Genomic DNA, 21,002 nt, shown 5'->3' on the forward strand with positions numbered 1-21,002 from the left:
GCTGCAAAGCGAAGCCCGTTTCCCAATTCTGGTCAATCTCCTTGTTCAGGGTTGGAAGAAAGCCACTCTTCTGTCCGTCCCCCGCCCCCTCCCCCTCCCGAGCCACAGCCCGTCCCGGCGGGGGAGACTCGCCCCTCCCGGGCCGCACCCCGCACCCCGGCGTGGGCTGCCGGAGCCGCTCCCTAGCCCCGCAGGGGCCGGCCGGGGGTGGAGCCCGGCTCCAGCCCGCCGAGCCCAGGGACATAAAAGGAAAGACCCGGCTGCGGCGGCTCCTCTCTCCCGGGGCCCGATCGCCCCAGCGATGCCCGGAGACTCCCGCCGGCAGCGCCGAGCCCGGGGCGGCTGCAAACGGTGCCTCCCGGCCCGGGGCCCCGCCGCCGCCGGCTCCGAGCCCAGGTAAAACCCAGCAGCAGCAGCCGGGGCGGGCGCCTGCGATGCGGCGGCTGGGGGGCGTTACGCGGCGGCGGGTCTTCTCGGGGCCCCCCCGGCTGGCAGGAGGGAGCGAGCCCGGGGCGGAGACAGCCCGATCCCCTCCGTGCACCCACCCCGCGGCGGGAGCAAGAGGCCCCTTGCCGGCCGCGCCCACCACCGCGGCGCTGCGGCGGCGGCGGCTCCCCCCACTGGCCTGACGCCGCGTCACCCCGCCCCGCCGGCTGGGGCTGCTCCCGGCTTCCTCCCGCCCTGAGTCAGCGGCCGGGATCGCAGCAGCGGCGGGTTTTTCCCAGTCGGGCTGTTTCTCCCTCTGCGCCGGTTTGACTCCCTTTTCCGCCCCCTGCAGGGCCATGGACACCGGCGCGGCTTCGGCCGCCTCCCCGCCCAGCTTCAAAGAGGAGCTGCTCTGCCCCATCTGCTACGACCCCTTCCGAGAGGCCGTGACCCTGGGCTGCGGCCACAACTTCTGCCGGGCCTGCGTGAGCCGCTCCTGGGAGCACCAGCCCCGCCACGCCTGCCCCGTGTGCAAGGAGCTGTCCGCCCTGGGCGACCTGCGGGTCAACCACACGCTCAACAACCTGGTGGAGATGCTCCTGCGGGAGGAGAGCCGGCGGGGCGCCCCGGGGGGCCCTGCCCTGTGCGCCCTGCACGGCCAGGAGGCCAAGCTCTTCTGCCAGGACGACAAGGAGCTGGTGTGCGCCTTGTGCCAGGGCGCCAAGCAGCACGCGGGCCACAGGGTGCGGCCGGTGGCGGAGATGGCCAAGGACTACAGGGTGAGTGGCCCCCGGGGCGGGACCTGCCCTCAGCGAGCCGGGGGCACGGCCGGGCAAGGGAGACACGTGCGAGGGCGGTGGCGGGGAGGGTGCCGGGCGGCGTGGACCGCCGGGCGTGCACGACGACCCTGCGCTGGCATGGGGACCCGAGATTTGCCCTCGGTGGGAACCCCGTGGCGTGGGGGCACACCCGTGGTATGTGCCCGGTTGTGCGTCGGATACAGGGATGTGCACGGCTGGGATACGGGGGTGCACCCAGTGGCATGTCCACGCTGGGAGTGGACTGCGCCTTGGATCGCCCGGAGGGAGGGGAATTTTGCTGCGGGGAGGTGGGCCTCAGATGGGGGGGTACGCAGAGCTTTCCCCCCTTGCAGAATGACCTGTATGTGCAGCCCCTCCTGACATGCGAACTGCCTGAGGCCCTGGGACTGGGATTTTGATGGCGCTCCCCTTAGGAAATAGCAGGAAGTAGGTGCGGCTGTAAGCAGGAAGCCAGCTGTAGGGTGACTGTGTGTTGGGGGGGTCCTGAGTGAAAGGCACCAGGCCTCTGCTCTTCCTCTGACTGCTTCCAAGGTACCCTGGCTGTAAGGGTGCTGCTTCGCTGCTCTGCCAGCTCCTCTCCTCTCCGCATGGCCCAGTTGCTGGGGTGTGTTAAGAAAGCTGGTGTACCATGTGCTCGCCCGCCCAGTGCCCACAGGCAGGACACCCAGGGCTGTCGCTTGCCCTGTTAGCAGCATGGCAGGGGCTGGAGAGAGCTCTGGGCCGGCCCCCACTCTCCCCAGCCTGGAGACAGTTCGTGATCTTGGACGGGGAATGGCCCCTTCTCCAGCAGTGATCCTGCCACGGCCCCCGGCCTGGAGAGCGGGATCCACGGGGCAAGGGCAGTGACGTTTGCTTAGCACTGGTACGGGGGGAGGACGAGAGACGGTGGCAGAGCAGCGATGCTCTGGGGCCTCTCCCCACTCACGAGCCAGGGAGCAGAGAGCAGGGCCCATCTCCAGGCGGCAGTTTTGCTCTTCCAGCCGGAAAAGGGAAATTGGAGCTGCTGTCGTCACTGGCCGAGTGAGTCACCCGGGAGGGGGCCGCGCCTTAATTCAAACGCTGCAGCAGCCCTTGGAGCGGGCTCTGAAATCTGTTTATAACTCCCACTGACAGTGCACAGGGAGGGTAGTATGGCCTAGTGGTTGAGACACAGCCCAGGCAGTCAGGCCTCCTGTGCTCTCATCCCAGCCGTGCTGTGAGCGGGCATGAGTCACTGACCCTCTTGCTGGACGCTTCCTGTCTGTAAAACGGGGAGAATCAGCATGGGGAACATGGAGCTTGCCAGACAGGATCAGGCCCAGGGCTCCTCTAGCCCAGGGTCCTGTCTTGGACGGTGGCCAGGACCAGATGCTTTGGAGGAAGGTGCAGAAAACCCTGCAAGAGGCATTCACTGGCTCACCTGCCCCCGGGGCAGTGCCTTGGGGGTTGTCTTCTAAACTCTCCTGCTTCAGTGTAGATTCCTGAGTGTTGTGAGGCTAGATTGATGTTTGTTAGGTGCTTGGAGGTCCCCAGAGGGAAAGGGCTAGCGAAATGCAACTCGTTATTATTAATGAGCTAGCCGGGAGACAGGACTCCCCCACCACCTCTCTCCCCCCTACGCAGGTGCTCAGGGCTGTGGCAGGGAGAGATGCCTTTCCCTGCCGGCCCCAACCCAGCCCCGAGGAGAGGTGCCTCTCCACCCCAGCCCAAGTGCTGCTGTGGGGGGAGAGACCTGGGGGGAGTCCTTTCTCCCTGCTGTAGCCCTGGGGCAGCCTGCACCCCAAACGCCTCATCCCTAGCCCCATCCTAGAGCCTTCGCCCCCAGCCCTGAGCCCCTCATCCTTGGCCCTACCCCAGAGCCCGCACCCCCAGACGGAGTCCTCACCCCCGCTGCACCCCAACCCTCTGCCCCAGCCCTGAGCCCCACCACACGCCGATCCCCTCAGCCCCACCCCTGCCACATGTCACCCATCAGCTCCATATTGGTGCACATGACAAAATTCATTCCGCACATGGATGGGAAAAACAAGAGGGAACACTCTTAATGAGCTGGTGTGATTTCACATGGGGTGGGGGGAGCGAGAGAGAGAGTGTGTGTGTGAGTGTGTATATGTCTTTATACACACATATGTATATGTATAAAAATAAAAGGGGTCCCTGACAAAGGCCTGCCATTGAGGAATAGGGTGATCAGATCACAACAGTGAAATATCCGGGGGGGGACGACACCACCACTCCTCCCAGGTCCTGCCCCCTCCCCGCTCGGCCCCCACCCTGCGCCCTTCCTCATCCTCCGGCCCGCCGCTGGCTTGCTGTGTCCTCAGTTTCCCACCCACCGCTGGCCTCTTCACCCCCCCCTCGCCTGCCAGTCGCCTTTTCACCCTGCCCGCTGCTTGCTCGCCCGCCCGCCTTTTCACCCCGCCACTCGCCTCTTCACATGCCACTTGCCCCTATGGCACCGACTTCCCCTCTGCCAGGTGGGTGCTCGCCCGCCCCCTTCCCCCAAATCCCCGCCCCGGCCCCGCTGCCTTCCCATTCCTCCCCCTCCCTCCTGGAAAGTCCAAAGTGCCTCCAAACAGCTGTTAGGTGGCGGGAAGCACTGGGAGGAGCGAGGACGCAGTGCGCTGGAGGGGGGGGGGAGAATAAGGTGAGGATGGAGGAGCTTGGCTGCATTTTTCCCTGTGGGTGCTCCAGCCCTGGAGCACCCACGGAGTCGGTGCCTCCTTCCCGCTCGCCTCCTTACCTGAATATCAGGACAAATGGCGTCCTGATCGTACATCGATCGGGATGCGGGACAAAGGGTTAAATATCGGGACAGTCCAGATTTTATTGGCACATCTGGTCACCCTATCTATAAGGAACATCTCCTTCCTGCAGGCCAAATGGAGGAACATGGAGAACTCCCTGCGGGACAAGGTGAAGGATTTCGGGACAGTCCGGCGGTCGTATGAGTCCATCTCCAAACACAACCAGGTAAACCACCAAACCACCAGGTTGAAGTGGGTTGGTGGATTACACCATCCCTAACCGGACAGCTGGGGAGATAGTCATAGGTTTTTTTCATAGATACTAAGGTCAGAAGGGACCATTATGATCATCTAGTCCGACATCCTGCACACTGCAGGCCACAGAATCTCACCCACCCACTCATGCGTTTAAACCTCTCACCTATGTCTGAGCTATTGAAGTCCTCAAATCGTGGTTTAAAGACTTCAAGGAGCAGAGAATCCTCCAGCAAGTGACCCGTGCCCCATGCTACAGAGGAAGGCGAAAAACCTCAGGGCCTCTTCCAGTCTGCCCAGGAGGAAAATTCCTTCCTGACCCCAAATATGGCGATCAGCTGAACCCTTAGCATATGGGCAAGAGTCACCAGCCAGATACTAGAGAAAATTCTTTCCTGGGTAACTCAGATCCCACCCCATCTAACATCCCATCACAGGCCATTGGGCCTATTTACCATGAATATTTAAAGATCAATTAATTACCAAAATCACAGAAAGAAAAGGAGTACTTGTGGCACCTTAGAGACTAACCAATTTATTTGAGCATAGGCTTTCGTGAGCTACAGCTCACTTCATCGGATGCATTCATTCATTCATTATTTTTTTTCCCCCCACTGAATACATCCGATGAAGTGAGCTGTAGCTCATGAAAGCTTATGCTCAAATAAATTGGCTAGTCTCTAAGGTGCCATAAGTCCTCCTTTTCTTTCTGCGATTACAGACTAACACGGCTGCTACTCTGAAACCTACCAAAATCATGTTATTCCATCATACCATCTCCTCCATAAACTTATGGAGTTTAATCTTAAAGCCAAGAGATTAGTCCTACAGGAGCTGCAAGGGGGAGGGGGTCTTAGCTGATTGCAAAGGGGGGTGGGGGGGTTTAGCCGATAGCAAACCTGCAGCTGGCCTTATTGTTTGTGGGGCCCAACCCACAGGGAATTGGCTGCTGAGTCTTTCTCTCTGCTACCGGGGGGGCTGAGTTGAGCCATGAGTTACTGAGTTGGTGTCACAGCCCAGGGCCCCCTATTCTCCCTGTGTGACCAGTGCCGGAGGCTGGGCCTTGTTTGAAAACTTCTCTCAATGGAGCCTTCTGTCCCGCAGGATCCAAAGGCCTTTTGCAAACTGTACCTGGTGGATCACACTCCCATGGCAGAAATGCAGCCACCTCTGGGGTGGAACGCTGCCCCTATCCGTACCAGCAATCCCACGTAACGGCAGGAGTGTTGTGGAGAGACAGGCTGGGGTCGCAGGAGGGAGAATCCGCCCCTGTTGGTTGTGTGCCTAGGGGTCAGGACTGGGGATTGGGAGGGTGGGGGCTGGAGTAACATGGGGTGCACCGCACATGCACCTTTCGACACCTGCCGCAGCCCAGCAAGCAGCTGGGAGCCCTGGGCTTTGCCCTTCTTAGTCCCTTCGCGACAAGCACGGGCAAGTCTGCAGAGATCTTTGGGAACGTACCAGAGGCCCCTGGTGAAGATGCCTGAAACCCCCCCCCAATGGACAGTGTAGGGAGGCGGAGAGATTCCCAAAGGCACAAACGGGAGCCGGGCACCTGCTTCCCATTCCTTTGCAATGGCAGAGAGGCCTCCAGCTGTCCGCTGTGCCTTGGAGAATCGCCTGCTTGTGGGATGCCCTGGGCTGGGGAGGGCTCGCCCTGGCCTTGTCCTCTGAGGGTCCTGGGCAGTGGGAGGCCTGTGGACCAGGTTTGGTGACCTGGGGAGAAAAAAGCAAACTCCCCTGGGGGTGACATGGGCAAGGCGAGAGCAGTTGTTGCTGTGAGAGCTCTGGGGGAGCTGAGGTGAATGGGGAGTGTATGGAGGGGGTTGGGGGGGCACTCAGTCCATGTGACTCATCATTCTCCAGCACGCTTAAGCCCTGGGAACGGTGATTGGCCGGGTGGCCACAGGTGTGGCTGGTTTAACTATTGCAAGCCCAGCGGAGGTCTGTAGCTTCCCCTACCCCAGAGCCCACCTTGACTCTGAAATGGACTGAGCGGTCACGGAGGCTGCTTTCCGACAGGAGGCTGTCACTGGGTGGGAAATGCTGGCCGGTCTCCAGAGCTCCGGCCCACTGCTGGGAAACCCAAGGGCCAATGGCTCTTCTGGGTGATGGCAGCCGGTGGGCTTCTGCTGGTGTCCAAAGGAATAAGCTATAATGTGGCAGTCCTCCGAGGGATTCCCTGTGGGACCGAAGGCATGCCCAGGGGACTGGGGGTCGGGGAGTGGGGCTCAGGATCTGGGTTCAGCTGCTGGCTCTCAGACTCTGTGGGACTTCAGGCAAGTCATTTCACCACTTCTGCGTCCATTCCCCATCAGCCCAATGGGGCTCCTGCCCTGTGCCCTATTTAGCAGAGCTGGTCAAAAATCCTTCTTCTCTCTCCCCCCCCCCATCCCCCCCCAGAAAAAACATCAATTTTTGGATGGAAAAAGATACATTTTCATTTTGAATTGAAACGTTTTGATTTGGGCTTTGAACTCCCTTCCCCCTGTTTGGGTTTTCAGCTCTCCCCCTCCCTTTTCAATTTTTCCAGGGGGCCCGAAACCCAAAGTGTTTTCCACCTGGGAATCACAAAACTCACATTTTTTTGCTTTCATTTTTGTGTTGAAAAATCAAAAGATTCTTCAGCCTCAGACGGTTTGAGTACCACCAAGATTTGGACGGAATGGACTCTTTCTAATGAAAAAGTCATTAGGAAAACTCTGGTCAGTCTTTTTCGATTGTAAACTCCTTGGGGCAGGGGCCCTCCAGCTACATGTTTGTGCAGCACCCTAGCTAGGTGCCACTGCCATACAAATAACATTCTTCCCTTCCTGTCCTAGAGTGGGATCCTGTTGACCTGAGGGCGGCTGTTGGGTGCAGTGACCCCGTGGGGGTGGAAAGGGCCGGGTCTAAGTCAGGTCGCTGCTATGGTCCTGCTCTTCCTCCCGCCGGGCAGGTGGAGGTCGCCAGGCTGGAGGATCAGATCAGGAAGGAGTTTGAGAAGCTGCACGAGTTCCTGCGGGGCGAGGAGAAGGCCCTGCTGTCGGAGCTGCACGAGGAGGCCCGGCACAAGCGGGGCCTGATCGAGGGCAAGATCAAGAAGCTGTCAGAGGACAGCGATGCTCTGCTGCACGAGGTCAACCAGCTGCAGGCTGACCTGACGGAGGACGACGTCTCCTTCCTCAGGGTAATGCCGCCCTCCTCCCTATGCCTGCAGTGCTCACCTTGGGGGCCCCCCCGAGTCAGATGGGGGAGTTGCGGGGAGGGGGAGTGGTCAAAGTACATCCTAGCTCCGCCCACTGTCAAAGCTCCACCAGGTTTCTGCTCAAATGATCTGTAGTACAGTTGTTAACACATGGTCGTCGTTAGTCTTCGGCTATAGCCAGTGCAGCCGCCGGCCTCTCCTGGGACCAAATAACCACCGGTTTCCAGAGCTGCTGGGGGCCTCTGTGTGGGAGCCTTTACCCCTCTGAGAAATAACAGAGAGGATCTAGAGACAAAGGCAGGACCTAAACTGCAATTTGTCTGGAAACAATAATCTGAAATGGTGCTTAACAGGGTGGGGGCAGGGCATGAGACCCAGCCAGGGGTGAAAGTAAGTCGAGTGACTTACCGGTACGCTGGGGCCAGCTTTGGCCCCCCAGAAGGGGCGGGGCCTAGGGCAGAAGGGGATCAGAGCCAGCCCCAGCCCACCCTGTAAGGTAAGTGCCCCCCTCCTTCTCCTCCTTCCCCCCTCCCCCACCAGGGTAGCGGCAGCAGCCCGGGGCTCCGTCGGCTATTTAAAGGGCCGGGACGGTAGAAGCAGGGGAGCCCTGGGCCCTTTAAATAGCCCCCGGAGACCCACCGCCGCTACCCCAGGGCTCCAGCAGTGGGACTCTGGAGGCAATTTAAAGGGCCTGGGGCTCCAGCCATTGCTGGGAGCCCCAGGCTCTTTAAATTGCCCCCTGGGGACAGGGCCGCCCAGAGGGGGGAGCAAATGGGGCAGTTTGCCCCGGGCCCCGCAGGGGCCCCCACGGGAGTTTTCGGCTGCACACCCGGAGTGAAGGACCCGCCACCGCTCCTTCCGCTCCAGGTCTTCGGCGGCAATTCGGCGGCGGGGGTCCTTCCACTCCATGTCTTCAGCGAACTGCTCTGAAGACCCGGAGCAGAAGGACCCCTGCCGCTGAAGACCCCAGGCCCCCTGAATCCTCTGGGCAGCCCTGCCTGGGGAAGCCGGGCTGCCCCAGTACGGTGCACCGGCTCTTGCTGGTATGCTGTACCGGGGCCTACCAGCTTACTTTCACCTCTGGACCTAGTTCTGATGTGAAGTGGCAGCGAAAAACGACTGTTGCAATTTTGGGTAAGGAGTGGTGGGTCCCTCTCCATATGGCTCTTCGTAGCTGGCATCCGTTCCGAGAACCGCCCCACCAAGGATGTTGGTGCATCGGAGAGGGTTTGGACACATGATGCCCAGATCCACAAAGGATCAAGGGCTGGGGGGTGGGCGTGGCTTGCAGCGAGCGAGAGGGGCATAAAAACTCTGAGCTAGGTGGAGCTCCCCTGATTGACACCAGCTGAGGCTCTGTCCCTGTATTTGAAGGGTGTAATCGCTTGGGATGAAAGCAAACCCCTTAGGGCGGGTCTGCACTAGAAAATGAGGTCGACCCAGCTTCGTCGCTCGGGGTGAGAAAAATCCACCGCCCGAGTGACGTAGGTAAGCCAGCCTGAGTCCTGTGTAGCCAGCGCTGAGCTGACGGAAGAATTCTTCCATTGACCTAGCTACCGCCTCTGGGAGGTGGATTACCTACGTCAGTGGGAGAACCCCGGAGTGTCTACACTGAAGCTGCAGCTGCGCCGCTGTAGTGTTTCAAGTGTAGACGAGCCTTTAGTGTGCTACAGAAGGGCCTGGGAGGGGAGGGAATAACTAGAAGGGAATGGGATGCAAGCGGGAAAGGAGACCTTGCCTGTCTCCTGCCTGTGTTGTGAGTCGGCACCTCTTCCGGGCTGTTTGGGTGAAGCAATCACGTTTTCAATGTAAATTCTCTGTGAAACCTGCTCAGAAGCATGTGGTTTTGTTGTGGGGGTTTTGCACTTTGGGTTGCCCCAGTCCTGGGCAGGAGAATAGCAACCCTCTCTCCCCCACTGCCCTCCCCAGACTGTGCAGTCAGATGCTCCAGTGCATAAGAGCCTGGTCTCCAGGGCACGTTTCTGCCCACCGTTGTCAGTTCTGCCCACCATCGTCGGGGTGGGGAGGGATAGCTCAGTTGTTTGAGCATTGGCCTGCTAAACCCAGGGTTGTGAGTTCAATCCTTGAGGGGGTCATTTAGAGATCTGGGGCAAAAATTGGGGGATTGGTCCTGCTTTGAGCAGGGGGTTGGACTAGATGACCTCCTGAGGTCCCTTCCAACCCTGGTATTCTATGATTCCTCTGATCGTTACAAAAGCGCCTCGTGCAGGTTTAACGTGCGACGTCTCTCTCCTCTTTCAGAAACACAAGAACCGCAAGCGCAGGTAGGTTCCTGAGCATTTGAAATCCCGAATGTGCAGCTGGGGTTTATTGGATCAAACCTGGCCCTCGTACGCCAATTCTCACGGCGTTGCCAATCCCGAGTGAAACGGCTTTGTCCGTGACACAGACCCCACATCGAAACCTTCCCGCGGGGGACATTAAAACACTGCGGGATACATGTGGCCGCTGCTGCAAATAGGTGGAGGCGGTACTTTCGGAGAGATCCTTGTTTTCGAGGGTGCAGAGTACCAGCAATTCCTGCCAGTGCCAAGCACCTCTGACAAGGCAGCTCACGGTCCCGTGGGTCCCAGAGCAATTTACAAGTTGCACGTGGTAAAGATGAGCTTGAGGTGCGAAATCTGGGTTGAAACCATTCTAATCCCACCCTCCCAAGCTCCACCTTGGGCTCTGAAGGGCTGGTCCAGGGCTAATCTCCAGTACCCGAGGCAGGAATTGCAGCTCTGCTCCCTCCCTCCCCTGGGAATGACCCTAGGCTGCCGTTCAGGCCTGGAAATGAAGGGTCCCATCTCCAAATGAATGAAGGGCAGTTACAGACAGGCTGTAACTACCCAAGCTGGAATCTAGCCAGGGAAAGTGCTCTGGAATCACTGAGGATTTGGTTTCAAAGCCCCGTTTGAAAGACACCCCCTCCCTCAGCACAGTGCCCCCTATTCTCATGCTGGGCTGACCCTGAGAATGGAGTGCTGTCCTGACTCAGCAGTGCCTTGGAGATCTCCATCCCTGGCCCGGCCTCAGTGGTGAGACATTGGACTGTAACCGTCACCTGCAGGCAGTACAGAATGCCCTCCCCGACTTAAGCGATCCTTTGCATTAACCCCCTAGAACATGGCCTCTCCCAACCGGTTCCGTGTAACCTTCTCCCGCATGTCCCCAGAATTGCCTGCACAGCAGAGGAGCCAGAAGCCATCCCACCAGGGTTGCTGGTTGATGTCCCCAAGTTCCTGGGGTCCCTGCAGTACGACGTGTGGAAGAAGATGCTGGACATCATTACAGTGGGTAAGGCGCTGAGGACACTGGGCAGTGAGTGAGGCGGGCAGGTGGTGGCCAATGCACCGGGTAACTTAGAGCCACAGGGCTGCTCAGACTTCAAGGCTGGGAGCACCATGGAGCTTTGCATGCCTTCAAAGGTACTCGGGCTGGGCCACGTGGAGGCTAACAGCCTACTACTGCTGATGGACTTACTCGTTTAGCTCAGGTGCTAGAGGCCTGTGGCATTGAAGGCTGTGGGTTCAAACCCTGCTGACGACCTGGTTGTGGGGTTGTTACACTGGCACATGTAAGCCAGGCTGGTTTGTGTCTTATGATGCAGGAGCTAAGAGCCTGACCAAACCTGCTGGCTGGGAGCTATAACCAATTCCTCCTCTGTCCCCGATCTGCAGAGAATAACGCACCCTGAACAGTGGGTTACATGTAGAAGCCACAGATGCTGCATAAACAGACTCCAGATGCTGCTAAACTGAATTGTAAACTGGTGGAGAGGAAAGCTTCAACTCTCCCCTCTAACGTTTGAGCTAGAGGGGCAGCCCCGTCTTCAGACTTACACACACGCAGATCCCCATTGTATCCGCTAGAGGGCAGTGGGACACACAAGCACCTAAGAATGACAATACTGGATCAGACCAAGGGTCTCTCTAGCCCAGTATCCTGTCTGCCGACAGTGGCTGGTGCCAGGTGCTTCACAGGGAAGGAACAGAACAATTACCTAGTGATCCATCCCCTCTTGGCTAGTCCCAGTTTCTGGCAGTTAGAGGCTTAGGACACCCAGAGCATGGCTTTGTGCCCCTGACCGTCATGGCTAATAGCCACTGACGGACCAATCCTCCATGGGAACTTTAGTTCTTTTTTGAACCCAGTTATATTTTTGGCCTTCACAACATCCCCTGGCAAGGAATTCACAGGTTGACCATGCGTTGTGTGAAGAAATACTTCCTCTGTTTCTTTTAAACCTGCTGCCTCTTAATTTCGTTGCGGGACCCCTGGTTCTTGTGTGTTATGAGAAAGGAGTAAATAACACTTCCTAATTCACTTTCTCTGCACCAGTCATGATTTTATAGACCTCTCTCATATCCCTCCTTATTCGTCTCTTTTTCTAAGCTGAACAGTCCCAGTCTTTATAATCTCCTTATTTGTTGCCCTTCTCTGTACTTTTTCCAATTCTAATATATCTTTTTTTGAGATGGGGCAACCAGATCTGCACGCAGTATTCAAGGGGTAGGCGTACTGTGGCTTTACGTAGGGGCAGCATGATATTATGAGTCTTCTTATCTGCCCCTTTCCGAATGGTTCCTAACATTCTGTTCGCCTTTTTGATGGCTGCTGAGTATTGAGAGGATGTTTTCAGAGAACTCTCCACAATGACTCCAAGCTCTTTCTTGAATGGTAACAGCTCATTTACACTCCATCAGTTTGTGTGTATGGTTGGGATTGTTTTCCAATGGGCATTACTTTGCTTTTATCCACACTGCGTTTCATCTGCTCTTTTGTTGCCCAGTCACTCAGTTTAGTGAGATTCCTTTGTAATCTTCACAGTCAGCATTGGACTCAACTTCTATCCTGAGTAGTTTTGTATCATCTGGAAACTTTGCCATCTCACTGTTTACCCCTTTTTCCAGATTGTTTATGAATATGTTGAACAGCAGTGGTCCCAGTACAGATCCTAGGGGGAATCTGCTATTTCCCTCTCTCCTGTCAAAACTGACTGTTTATTCCTCCCGTGTGTGCCTTATCTTTTAACCAGCTACTGATCCATGAGAGAATCTTCCCTCTTATCCCATGACTGCTTGGTTTGCGAAGAGCCTTTGGTGAGGGACCTTGTCAAAGGCTTTCTGAAAGTCCAAGTACACTATATCCACTGGATCCCCCTTGTCCCCATGTTTATTGTTATTGACACACACAAAGAATTCTAATAGATTGCTGAGGCATGATTTCCCTTTACAAAAGCAGTGTTGACTCTTCCCCCCAAAAATCGTGTTCATCCATGTGTCAGCATGACCTACTCTATTCTTTAGTCCAGTACCAGGCAAATTGGCTGAAACTAAAGTTAGTGATCACTGGCCTGTAATTGCCAGGATCACCTCTGGAGCCTTTTTAAAAAATTGGCATTACATTAGCTACCCTCCAGTTATCGAACACAGACTGATTTAAGTGGTAGGTTAAATACCACAGTTAGTAGTTCTTCAGTTTCATATCTGAGTTAATTCAGAACTCTTGGGTGACTACCGTCTGGTCCTGGTGACTTATTACTGTCAAAGTTTGACTCAGACTCACAATTTATCAGACCACTCTGTTTTATTAGCAAAGCTGCTCTGCTAATACATTTAGAAGTGAGCCCCCCCGAGTGGGGCTTGTGTCTTTTAATTTATACAGTTTTTTGGAGAACAAGTTACAGACAAAAAAAGAAAAAGATTTTAGTCACCACCCTTCGAGATCCCTGAGACCAGTCACGTATCTTCAATTACCTGCCACCCTTAACAATCTCCTTTAACAGCTTCCAGTTAACTTAACTTTAACTAATTGCCCTTCACACCTTCCATTCTGATGCCTGCTTCTTAGACGTGCTGGCTCTATCTTATTTGCTTCTCCATTCAAAAGCTAACTGTCGTGTGCTCCCTCAGATACTTTGTAACATGTTTTGGCATGCCCTCTCATATACAATGTATCCAGCATGTCCCCTTATACAACGCTCTACTTCCACATTACTGTGTAATGTATTGAGTTGTTCCAAAACCTCCTGCACTGACACCTCCTTCTGGGACAGTTCCTCAGGTCTGTCACCTAAAAAGAACGGCCTGGGTGTGGGAATGTCCCACACGTCCTCTGCAGTGAAGACCAATGCAAAGGATTCATTTAGCTTCTCTGCAATGGTCTTGTCGTCTTTGAGTGCTCCTTTAGCATTTGTCATCCAGTGGCCCCACTGGTTGTTTGGCAGCTTCCTGCTTCTGATGTACTTAACTTTTTGGTTTTTTTGCTGTTTAGTTTGAAGAGAACTAGCAAAAGACAAATTCTTTTTTTGGCCTGTCTAATTGTACTTTTACACTTGACTTGCCAGAGTTTATGCTCCTTTCTACTTTCCTCAGTTGGGAGTTGACTTCCAATTGTTAAAGGATCCCTTTTTGCCTCTAATCTCCTTTTTTTACTCTGTTTAGCCATGGTGACATTTTTATTTTTTTTGGTCCTCTGGTTGATGGTTGGTTTTTTTTTGCGGTAACTTATGGTTTGAGCTTCTATTATGGTGGTTTAAAAAAGTTTCCCTGCAGCTTGCAGGCATTTCACTCTTGTGGCTGTGCCTTTTCATTTCTGTTTCACTAGCTTCGTCATTTTGGTGTAGTTCCCCTTTCGGAAGTTAAATGCTTCTGTGGTATTTTCAACCCTACGAGGCTGTTTAAATATAATTACATGGTAGCTGAACCACACAGTGAGAGCAACCATATTCACGTCTTGGACCAGATCCTTTGTGCCACTTAGGACTAGATCAAGAATTGCCTCTCCCCTTGTGATTGCCCAGACGAGCTGCTCCCGGAAGCAGTCGTTGACAGAGTGTAGAAATTTTATCTTTGCAGCCTGTCCTGAGGTGACATGTACCCAGTCCACATGGGGCTAGTTGAAATCCCCCATTATTATTGGGTTTTCTGTTGTTGTAGCCTCTCTCATCTCCCTGAGCATTTCACAACCACCTGCGGGGGTGTCAGTAGTATATTCCTGCAGCTAGACTCTTTATTATTCAAGCATGGAACCTCTATCCATAGAGATTCTGCGGCAGTGTTTCTTTCACATGCATACAGGGCTTCGCTCTAGGCTCGCTGGGGGTGCTACAGCTGAAGATGAAATGGTTACGTCAGGGGTCTCCACCAGGGGGTGCTGCTGCTCGGGGCTGAGGCGTGTTGGCAGAGCTCATCTGCAGGCTTAGGCGTGCAGCAGCAGGGGCTTCGCTGGGGATGTGCAGGGAGAGCCTTAGGCGGGGGGGACCTTGCCCAGAACATCAAGCTCCGGTCCGTCCTCGCCTGTGGCTTTGGCGCATAAGGGGTTAACCGTACGTGGCTGGTTCTGCGCTCTGCACACACGCTGCTGTCATGATAACAAGGTGAGGAGCCTGCTAGTCACGGTGAATCTGGGCTGTGAGGGGCAAGGCCCCTGCCCTGAGTCTTTCCCCCCCCCCCCCCCCCCCGACTGCACACAGGACAGCGCCAGGTGCGGGATGGGGCCGTCTGGCTGATTCACGCCCTGCAGCGAGCTGGTGGCTTCGATCCATCAGTGCGGTGCAGGGCGGAGAGAGGGGAGGCCGCTCCTGTTAGCACAGTAGGATCACATTGTCTGGGCTAGGGGGAGAACAGCCAGGGCCGGCTGGAGTCGAGTCGCAGCGGGGATGGTGGCGTTGGGGGGGCTTGATAAGAGCGTGTAAAAATCCCTATGGGCCAGCTTCATCCTGGATGTAACCCACTGACTCCAGGAGTCACACCGGGGTAGAGAGCCCTCTGCAGCTGGGGAGAGCACCCTGGGCTGAGGCCCCTGGGCAATGCATGTCGGGTGCCGACACCCCACGCTGTCTGGGACGTGGAGGGTGATGATCCCGGCCTAAGAAACGTTGAGCTGGGTGCAGATCCACGTTCACCCACCATCACGGCAGAACTTGAACGAGACCTGCCAGGCCCTGATCACACCGGCCACGGGCTGGAACCTTCCTGAGAGACGACCGAGGGTGATCGCAAGTCACTCTGCACGGGCGACATTGGCATTGCTGGTAACTCTTAAGCAGCGCCGATGGCCTGCCGCTGCAGGCCGAGCCGGGGGGCCTACAGGGCGGAGGGCCCAACGCTCATCCAGTTCCTAAAAAATTACGGGTGTTCCCATGCCAAAAACAGTTAAAATAGAATTAAAGTGGACACTGTGTTGCCCTTTGAAACACTTAATAGGAAAAAACCCACTGAGCTCTGGCGGGAGGGTCTCATTTGGACAGGCCCTAGAAATCTTATCACTGACATGGGTTTAGAGCCAGAAAGAGGGAGGGAAGATGGCCTGTGGTGCTCCGGGACTTGGGGATTGTGGTCACGTTCTCAGCTCTGCGGCGGACTCCCCGCGTGGCTGGGCTGTGTCATTTCCAGCTGTCCGGCTCAGCTGGGAGAGGGGGCTCTTGCTGCTCTGCCTCCCCGGGGTAGCCTGGAGCAAGGCGCAGCGGTGCTGGGGAGATCTGCCGTGCTTCGGTGGTAGCGTTCCCTGCAGGGCGCAGGTGTGGCAAATACTTCCCCTGCCGCAATGCGTGGCTGCCCCCCAGCGGTGCTGTGCTAGGTGCTGTACAAACGCCCAGCCAGTGAGAGCCCCAGCCCCAAAGGGCTGACGGTCCTCAAGACGAGCCGGAGCCAGTGGAGAGATGGGGTTGTGCAGACAATAGGAGGTGTGTGGGGCTCAGCCAGTTGGGAGCAGCGTGACCCACATGCCACCCGGCGTTCAGCCAGGGTTGTTCTGAGGAGGGATTTGAAGGTGTGTTGGTGGGGGTTATGAGTCTGGACTGGGGCTTTCCCCAGACACAAGCAGTGGGCTGGGGGAGCGGTTGGGTGATGGAGGGTGGCAGGTGGGATGTTTGCCCTGGGCTATGCCTGGCACCCGCATGACGGTAGCTCCGAAGGCAGCTCCTGGCATCTCCTGACAAATCTCCTTTCTCAGTTCCCTTCAGCTTTGACCCCAACTCCGCCGCAGGCTGGCTCTCTGTCTCCAGCAACCTCACCAGCATCACCAACGGCAGCTACCAGCTACTGGTGGACAACCCGGAGCGCTTCTCCTCGGCCCCCTGCATCCTGGGCTCCCGGGGCTTCTCCAAGGGCTCCCACGCGTGGGAGGTGGACCTGGGCGGGCTCACGAACTGGCGCGTGGGCGTGGCCAAGGAGCGGGGCGGCTGCCGGTGGAACTTCCACCACGACGCCCGCTCGGGCTTCTGGTACATCTACCGCCTGCAGGGCGCCGACAGCGAGATGTGCCGGGCCTCCAACTCGGCCAGGTCGGAGACGGCAGTCCGGGACCTCAAGCGGATCCGGGTGGAACTGGACTGCGACGAGGGCGAGCTCTCCTTCTATGACGCCGACCAGAAGAACCACATCTACACCTTCCATGAGCCGTTCAGTGGCGAGGTTTTCCCCTATTTCTACGTGGGCAACCCAAAGCCTGATATGCCACCCGGGTCTCTCAGGATCTGCCCTCTGCGTGTCCTGATCAAGGAGGACCTTCCACTTTAGGCTGCTACATACAACCAGTAAAGGCTCCCCCCCCACTTCCCATCCTCCATTCCCCCTGGCCTGCTGCTTCCAAGCGCCGTTCTACAGGGCGGCCCATCAGGATGTCCTCCTCCAATGGACCAACCCCCTCAGGCCCCTGGTTTCCTGCTTGGGCTTTCTCAAGGGAAGCTGTTCCTTGTGGGTTTTTATTTTCTACTGTTTGCCTTCATAACAGATGGTGGCTCTTTTTTTTTGTCTTTTTAATAAAGCTCTGTGGTGGCAGGACCCAGCAGTGGCTGCGGGGGCCTTGTGTTTTGGATCACAAATTCCAAGCGTCTCCCTTCGACTCTTAGTCAGGAAAGGTTCTGTTAGCTGCCAAACCCCCTCCCCCTCCTTTTTTGGGGGAAAAAAAATCACAGCTGAGTTGGGAAAGCATTTCCTTACACCCGCAGTCTGTGGAACTCCTGGTCACATGATGCTGAGGCCAAGAGCTTCTCAGGATTCAAAAAAATGGGTGTGGGCTAATAAGGTTGTTCTAACACCCTGCCCCCCCCCCCCCCCAGCACATAAACCAACTACTAGAGGGCAGGGTAGCAGATACTCAAGGAACTCCCTCAGGGCAGATGGTATTCCAGAATTACCCTTGCGTAAGATTTCTTGCACCTTCCTCCTTGACTATCTAGTGTAGACCCCTGTTGAGACAAGATCCTGGACTAGCTAGACCACCAGTCCCTTGCAGTGCAATGTATAGATCCTCCTCTTCCCTCTATCCCTTGGCTGGCATAAAACCAACACCTAGCTCTCGCACAAATAGTTTAATGAGCTTGACAGACTAAAGGGCTGTAGCTGTTTTTCCTATATGAAAATGGGGGGTGGGGGGGACTGAAAGCCTCAGGGGATTGGTCATAACCTACGAAGCCTCTTCATCCAAGGTAATAGGCTCAAATCCAGGCCAAGTCAATAGAGATCCCGAACCGGTCCTGTGTTCTGGCTGGGTGGCCAAGGAGAAATGAGCGAATGCTCCTGATCTCAGACTCCTGCCTGTCACAGTGGGTAGCTCAAGTAGCCAGGAGCTCTGAACTCCCCTTGTCCCTCCTGTTCACAGTGAGAATAATCCCGAACGGAGTAGCGTCAACAGGAGTGATCAACCTTGCACTTTTTCTTCAGTGTTAATTTCTGCGTAACCTGTCATCTCCCTGGCCCCAGCTGCTCTGTGTCCTGACTGACTGGATGCCTCTACCCAGGCTGACATGAAGCCATCTAATAAAAGCATTTTTCATCGGGGGCTCTCAAAGCACTTCCAAAAGGAGCTCAGTGTCCCCTCCATTTTACAGATATGGAAGCTGAGATACAGCTGGCTTTGACTTGCTTAGGTCACCCAGTGGCAGTTCTGGGAATAGGACGCAGGTCTCCAGAGGTTCTCCAAAAAAAGAAAAGGAGGACTTGTGGCACCTGAGAGACTAACAAATTTATTTGAGCATGAGCTTTCATGAGCTACAGCTCTGTGCTTCCCAGAGTTGTCTTCTGTGCCTGTGGGTGAGAGAGAAAGTAAAACGGCACCTAACCTACCTGGCTCTTGCAGTTGCTGTGTAGAAAGTGACTGAACCCAAAAGAGTGGGAGTCTCCTCAAACTGGCTCTGTTGGTCGTAAGCCAAACCTGTTGATGGCAGGGCTTTGGTGCTTGTTCAACCCAAAGTGCCCCAAGGAGACTCTGCCTGGATAACTGATCACTTCCCATTTTCTATAAAGTGCAAAATTCAACTCCCTCTTAATTGCAGAGCTCCGGCCAGGACTTCCACAACCTGCAACGTCTCGTGTTCTGCACGACTCCGGTGTTTCATCTGAGCGTGTTCGATCCTTGTGCTGTAGCAGGGAACACAGGCTGTACAAAACGCAGACCCAGATGCTTCCGGGCGCTATACAGCACGGCTGTCTAAGAAGGACCCGAGACCAAGAAGAGTGGCTTTTCACCCCTTCCTGGTCGAACCTCAAAGAGTTCTGACGGACTGTTAACTTTTGGAGCCCATAGCTCTGAGTCTGACCTCACACGGGCTTTAGATTGGTGTAACCCTGTTGCTTTCAGTGGAGTTATTCCTGGTTTCCCCGCAGGGCACCTGAGATCAGAATCAGGCCCTCAGTATAACCGGGCAACATGAACTGTATTCAATCAAAGACATGAGAGCAATGTGCCCAAGATTCAAAGGCGGTTTGGAGCTCTTCCAAGCAGCCAGGGGGAGGTCTAGGCCAGTATGTTCTTGGAATCAGAATTGCCTCCCTTTGAGCCCCCCGAATGGACTAAGCAGCCACTGGAAGGTGATGTCCTCATCTACTGAATACGGCCGGGAATGCAGCTCAGCTGGCTGAGAACTCAGGAAATGCACCTGACTGGCAGATCCCATTACGGCTTCTCCTGCCTTCGGTGGCCATGGAGGACAATTACTCAGGGCCCCCTTTCCAACCGCCCAGAACAGATTTTAAGCCTCTCGCGTCATGACCGTTGCCTCGAGTTGCTCTAACTACTCTCCTCCAGTCAGAGAGTTCACAGTCCGGTTGGGGGCCGAAACCAGACCCCCTCGCTGACAGAGGAACTGGACGGGACTGAAGAACTCCATGCTGCGAGTGGTGAGCACGAATTCCAAGAGTCCAGCTTTCATTTTCACTGTGGTCTCGGGCATCTCATTTATAGCCTGAAATCTCAGGTATTAAGTGTGTGTGTGTGGGAAGGTGGGAATGGGGAGCCGTTAATGGCGAATCAGGTATTGTCCTTCACCCAGCTGAAGGGAAAGCCTCCAACTTGCCTTCACACCGGCCCCCTTGAGTGCCAAAGCGGGCGGATTTTGATGGAGAAAAGTAGGAAAGTATTTTTAAGAATTGTGTGTGTGAATTATTTTTCCATTCTTCAACCAGGTCCAGACTTCCTTCCCCTCCATGCCCCCAACAAATATACACTTCCCTGGGCAATGGGGCTGCTTCTCTGTGGAGCCCACTGAGCCAACCCCCACATCAGATACACCCACCCTCCTTTCTATTTTAAGCTATTTGAATCCAGCTCTGCCCTTTCCTGCCTGCCAGTTAATTCCCGGGGAGAATCAGGAGAGTGGAGGTGAATTTGAATTGAAATTGACACTGATTCAAACTGCATTATGTCCCTGGGTAAGATATAACACATGGTGTATCTTATGTGTTGCCATTATATAACTTTAGCAGCAGCTAGAATTACTGCCAGGACAGAAATAGCCTGAAGAGCTCTGTCTTATTATTAGGAGGACTAGTGGCACCTTAGAGACTAACCAATTTATTTGAGCATAAGCTTTCGTGAGCTACAGCTCACTTCGTCTGAATGCATCCGATGCAGTGAGCTGTAGCCCACGAAAGCTTATGCTCAAATAAATTGGTTAGTCTCTAAGGTGCCACAAGTACTCCTTTTCTTTTTGCGAATACAGACGAACACGGCTGCTACTCAGAAACCTCTCTAATTATTATTTAACATGTATAATGTGATAGCACCAAGAGGGTGACCAAGTCTGGGCCGGTGTGCCAGGGGCTGTACAAACTCTCCAAACATGTAATAGATCTCCAGGTCAAAATAGCATCTAGTCTGACCTCCTGCAGAACACCGGGCTGTGAACTTACCCGGCCTGTGACTGTCCGTGGCCCAGAGAGCTTTCAGTCCCAAAGACAAGACAGAAGAGGTGGATTAAGCATTTAAAGGTAAGAATGGCTAGTGCTTTCCTGGAGCTTGGGATGTTCAGAATCTCCCTTAAATCCGTTATGTGCCTCTGAATGCTTTGGGCTCTGTCTTTCCGTGCACGCTTACCTTAAAGGCCTGGTCTGCACACATTTTGTGTACCAGTATAACTATTCCAGTTGTGGGTGTGATTGTTACCTATATAGTTATAATGATTGTGATGGGATCCCTGGGGTGCAACCTGGAATTGGGGTACCACTGTGCCCCCTTAACTGTCCAGCCAGGGGTGTCTCTCACAATCTTTGCTAGTGACACCCCCAGGCCTGCTGCTGCTCTGGCGGTCCCTGGAGCTGCCCCCTGGAGCTGCCCCAATGCAGGGCCCTCCCCGGGGCT

General features: G+C 55.3%; 1 protein-coding gene across 1 annotated transcript; it reads left to right on the forward strand.

Annotated features, from left to right (window-relative positions):
* The first annotated feature begins 300 nt into the window (after nucleotides 1–300).
* Nucleotides 301–17,157, forward strand: TRIM35 (tripartite motif containing 35). Its single transcript, XM_077811493.1, has 7 exons — nucleotides 301–396; nucleotides 779–1,205; nucleotides 4,104–4,199; nucleotides 7,167–7,397; nucleotides 9,678–9,700; nucleotides 10,594–10,715; nucleotides 16,377–17,157. Exons 1-7 carry the CDS (start codon nucleotides 302–304, stop codon nucleotides 16,940–16,942), a joined length of 1,560 nt encoding a protein of 519 aa, XP_077667619.1. The 5' UTR covers nucleotide 301; the 3' UTR covers nucleotides 16,943–17,157.
* The last annotated feature ends 3,845 nt before the right edge of the window (nucleotides 17,158–21,002 follow it).

Source organism: Eretmochelys imbricata, chromosome 3, assembly GCF_965152235.1.
Source record: "Eretmochelys imbricata isolate rEreImb1 chromosome 3, rEreImb1.hap1, whole genome shotgun sequence".
NCBI lineage: Eukaryota > Metazoa > Chordata > Testudines > Cheloniidae > Eretmochelys > Eretmochelys imbricata.

Coding starts and splice junctions, on each gene's coding strand:
- TRIM35 (XM_077811493.1), top strand. CDS start 302: ATGCCCGGAGACTCCCGCCGGCAGCGCCGAGCCCGGGGCGGCTGCAAA. Junction 7,398..9,677: donor ACGACGTCTCCTTCCTCAGG/GTAATGCCGCCC, acceptor CTCCTCTTTCAG/AAACACAAGAACCGCAAGCG. Junction 10,716..16,376: donor GCTGGACATCATTACAGTGG/GTAAGGCGCTGA, acceptor CTCCTTTCTCAG/TTCCCTTCAGCTTTGACCCC.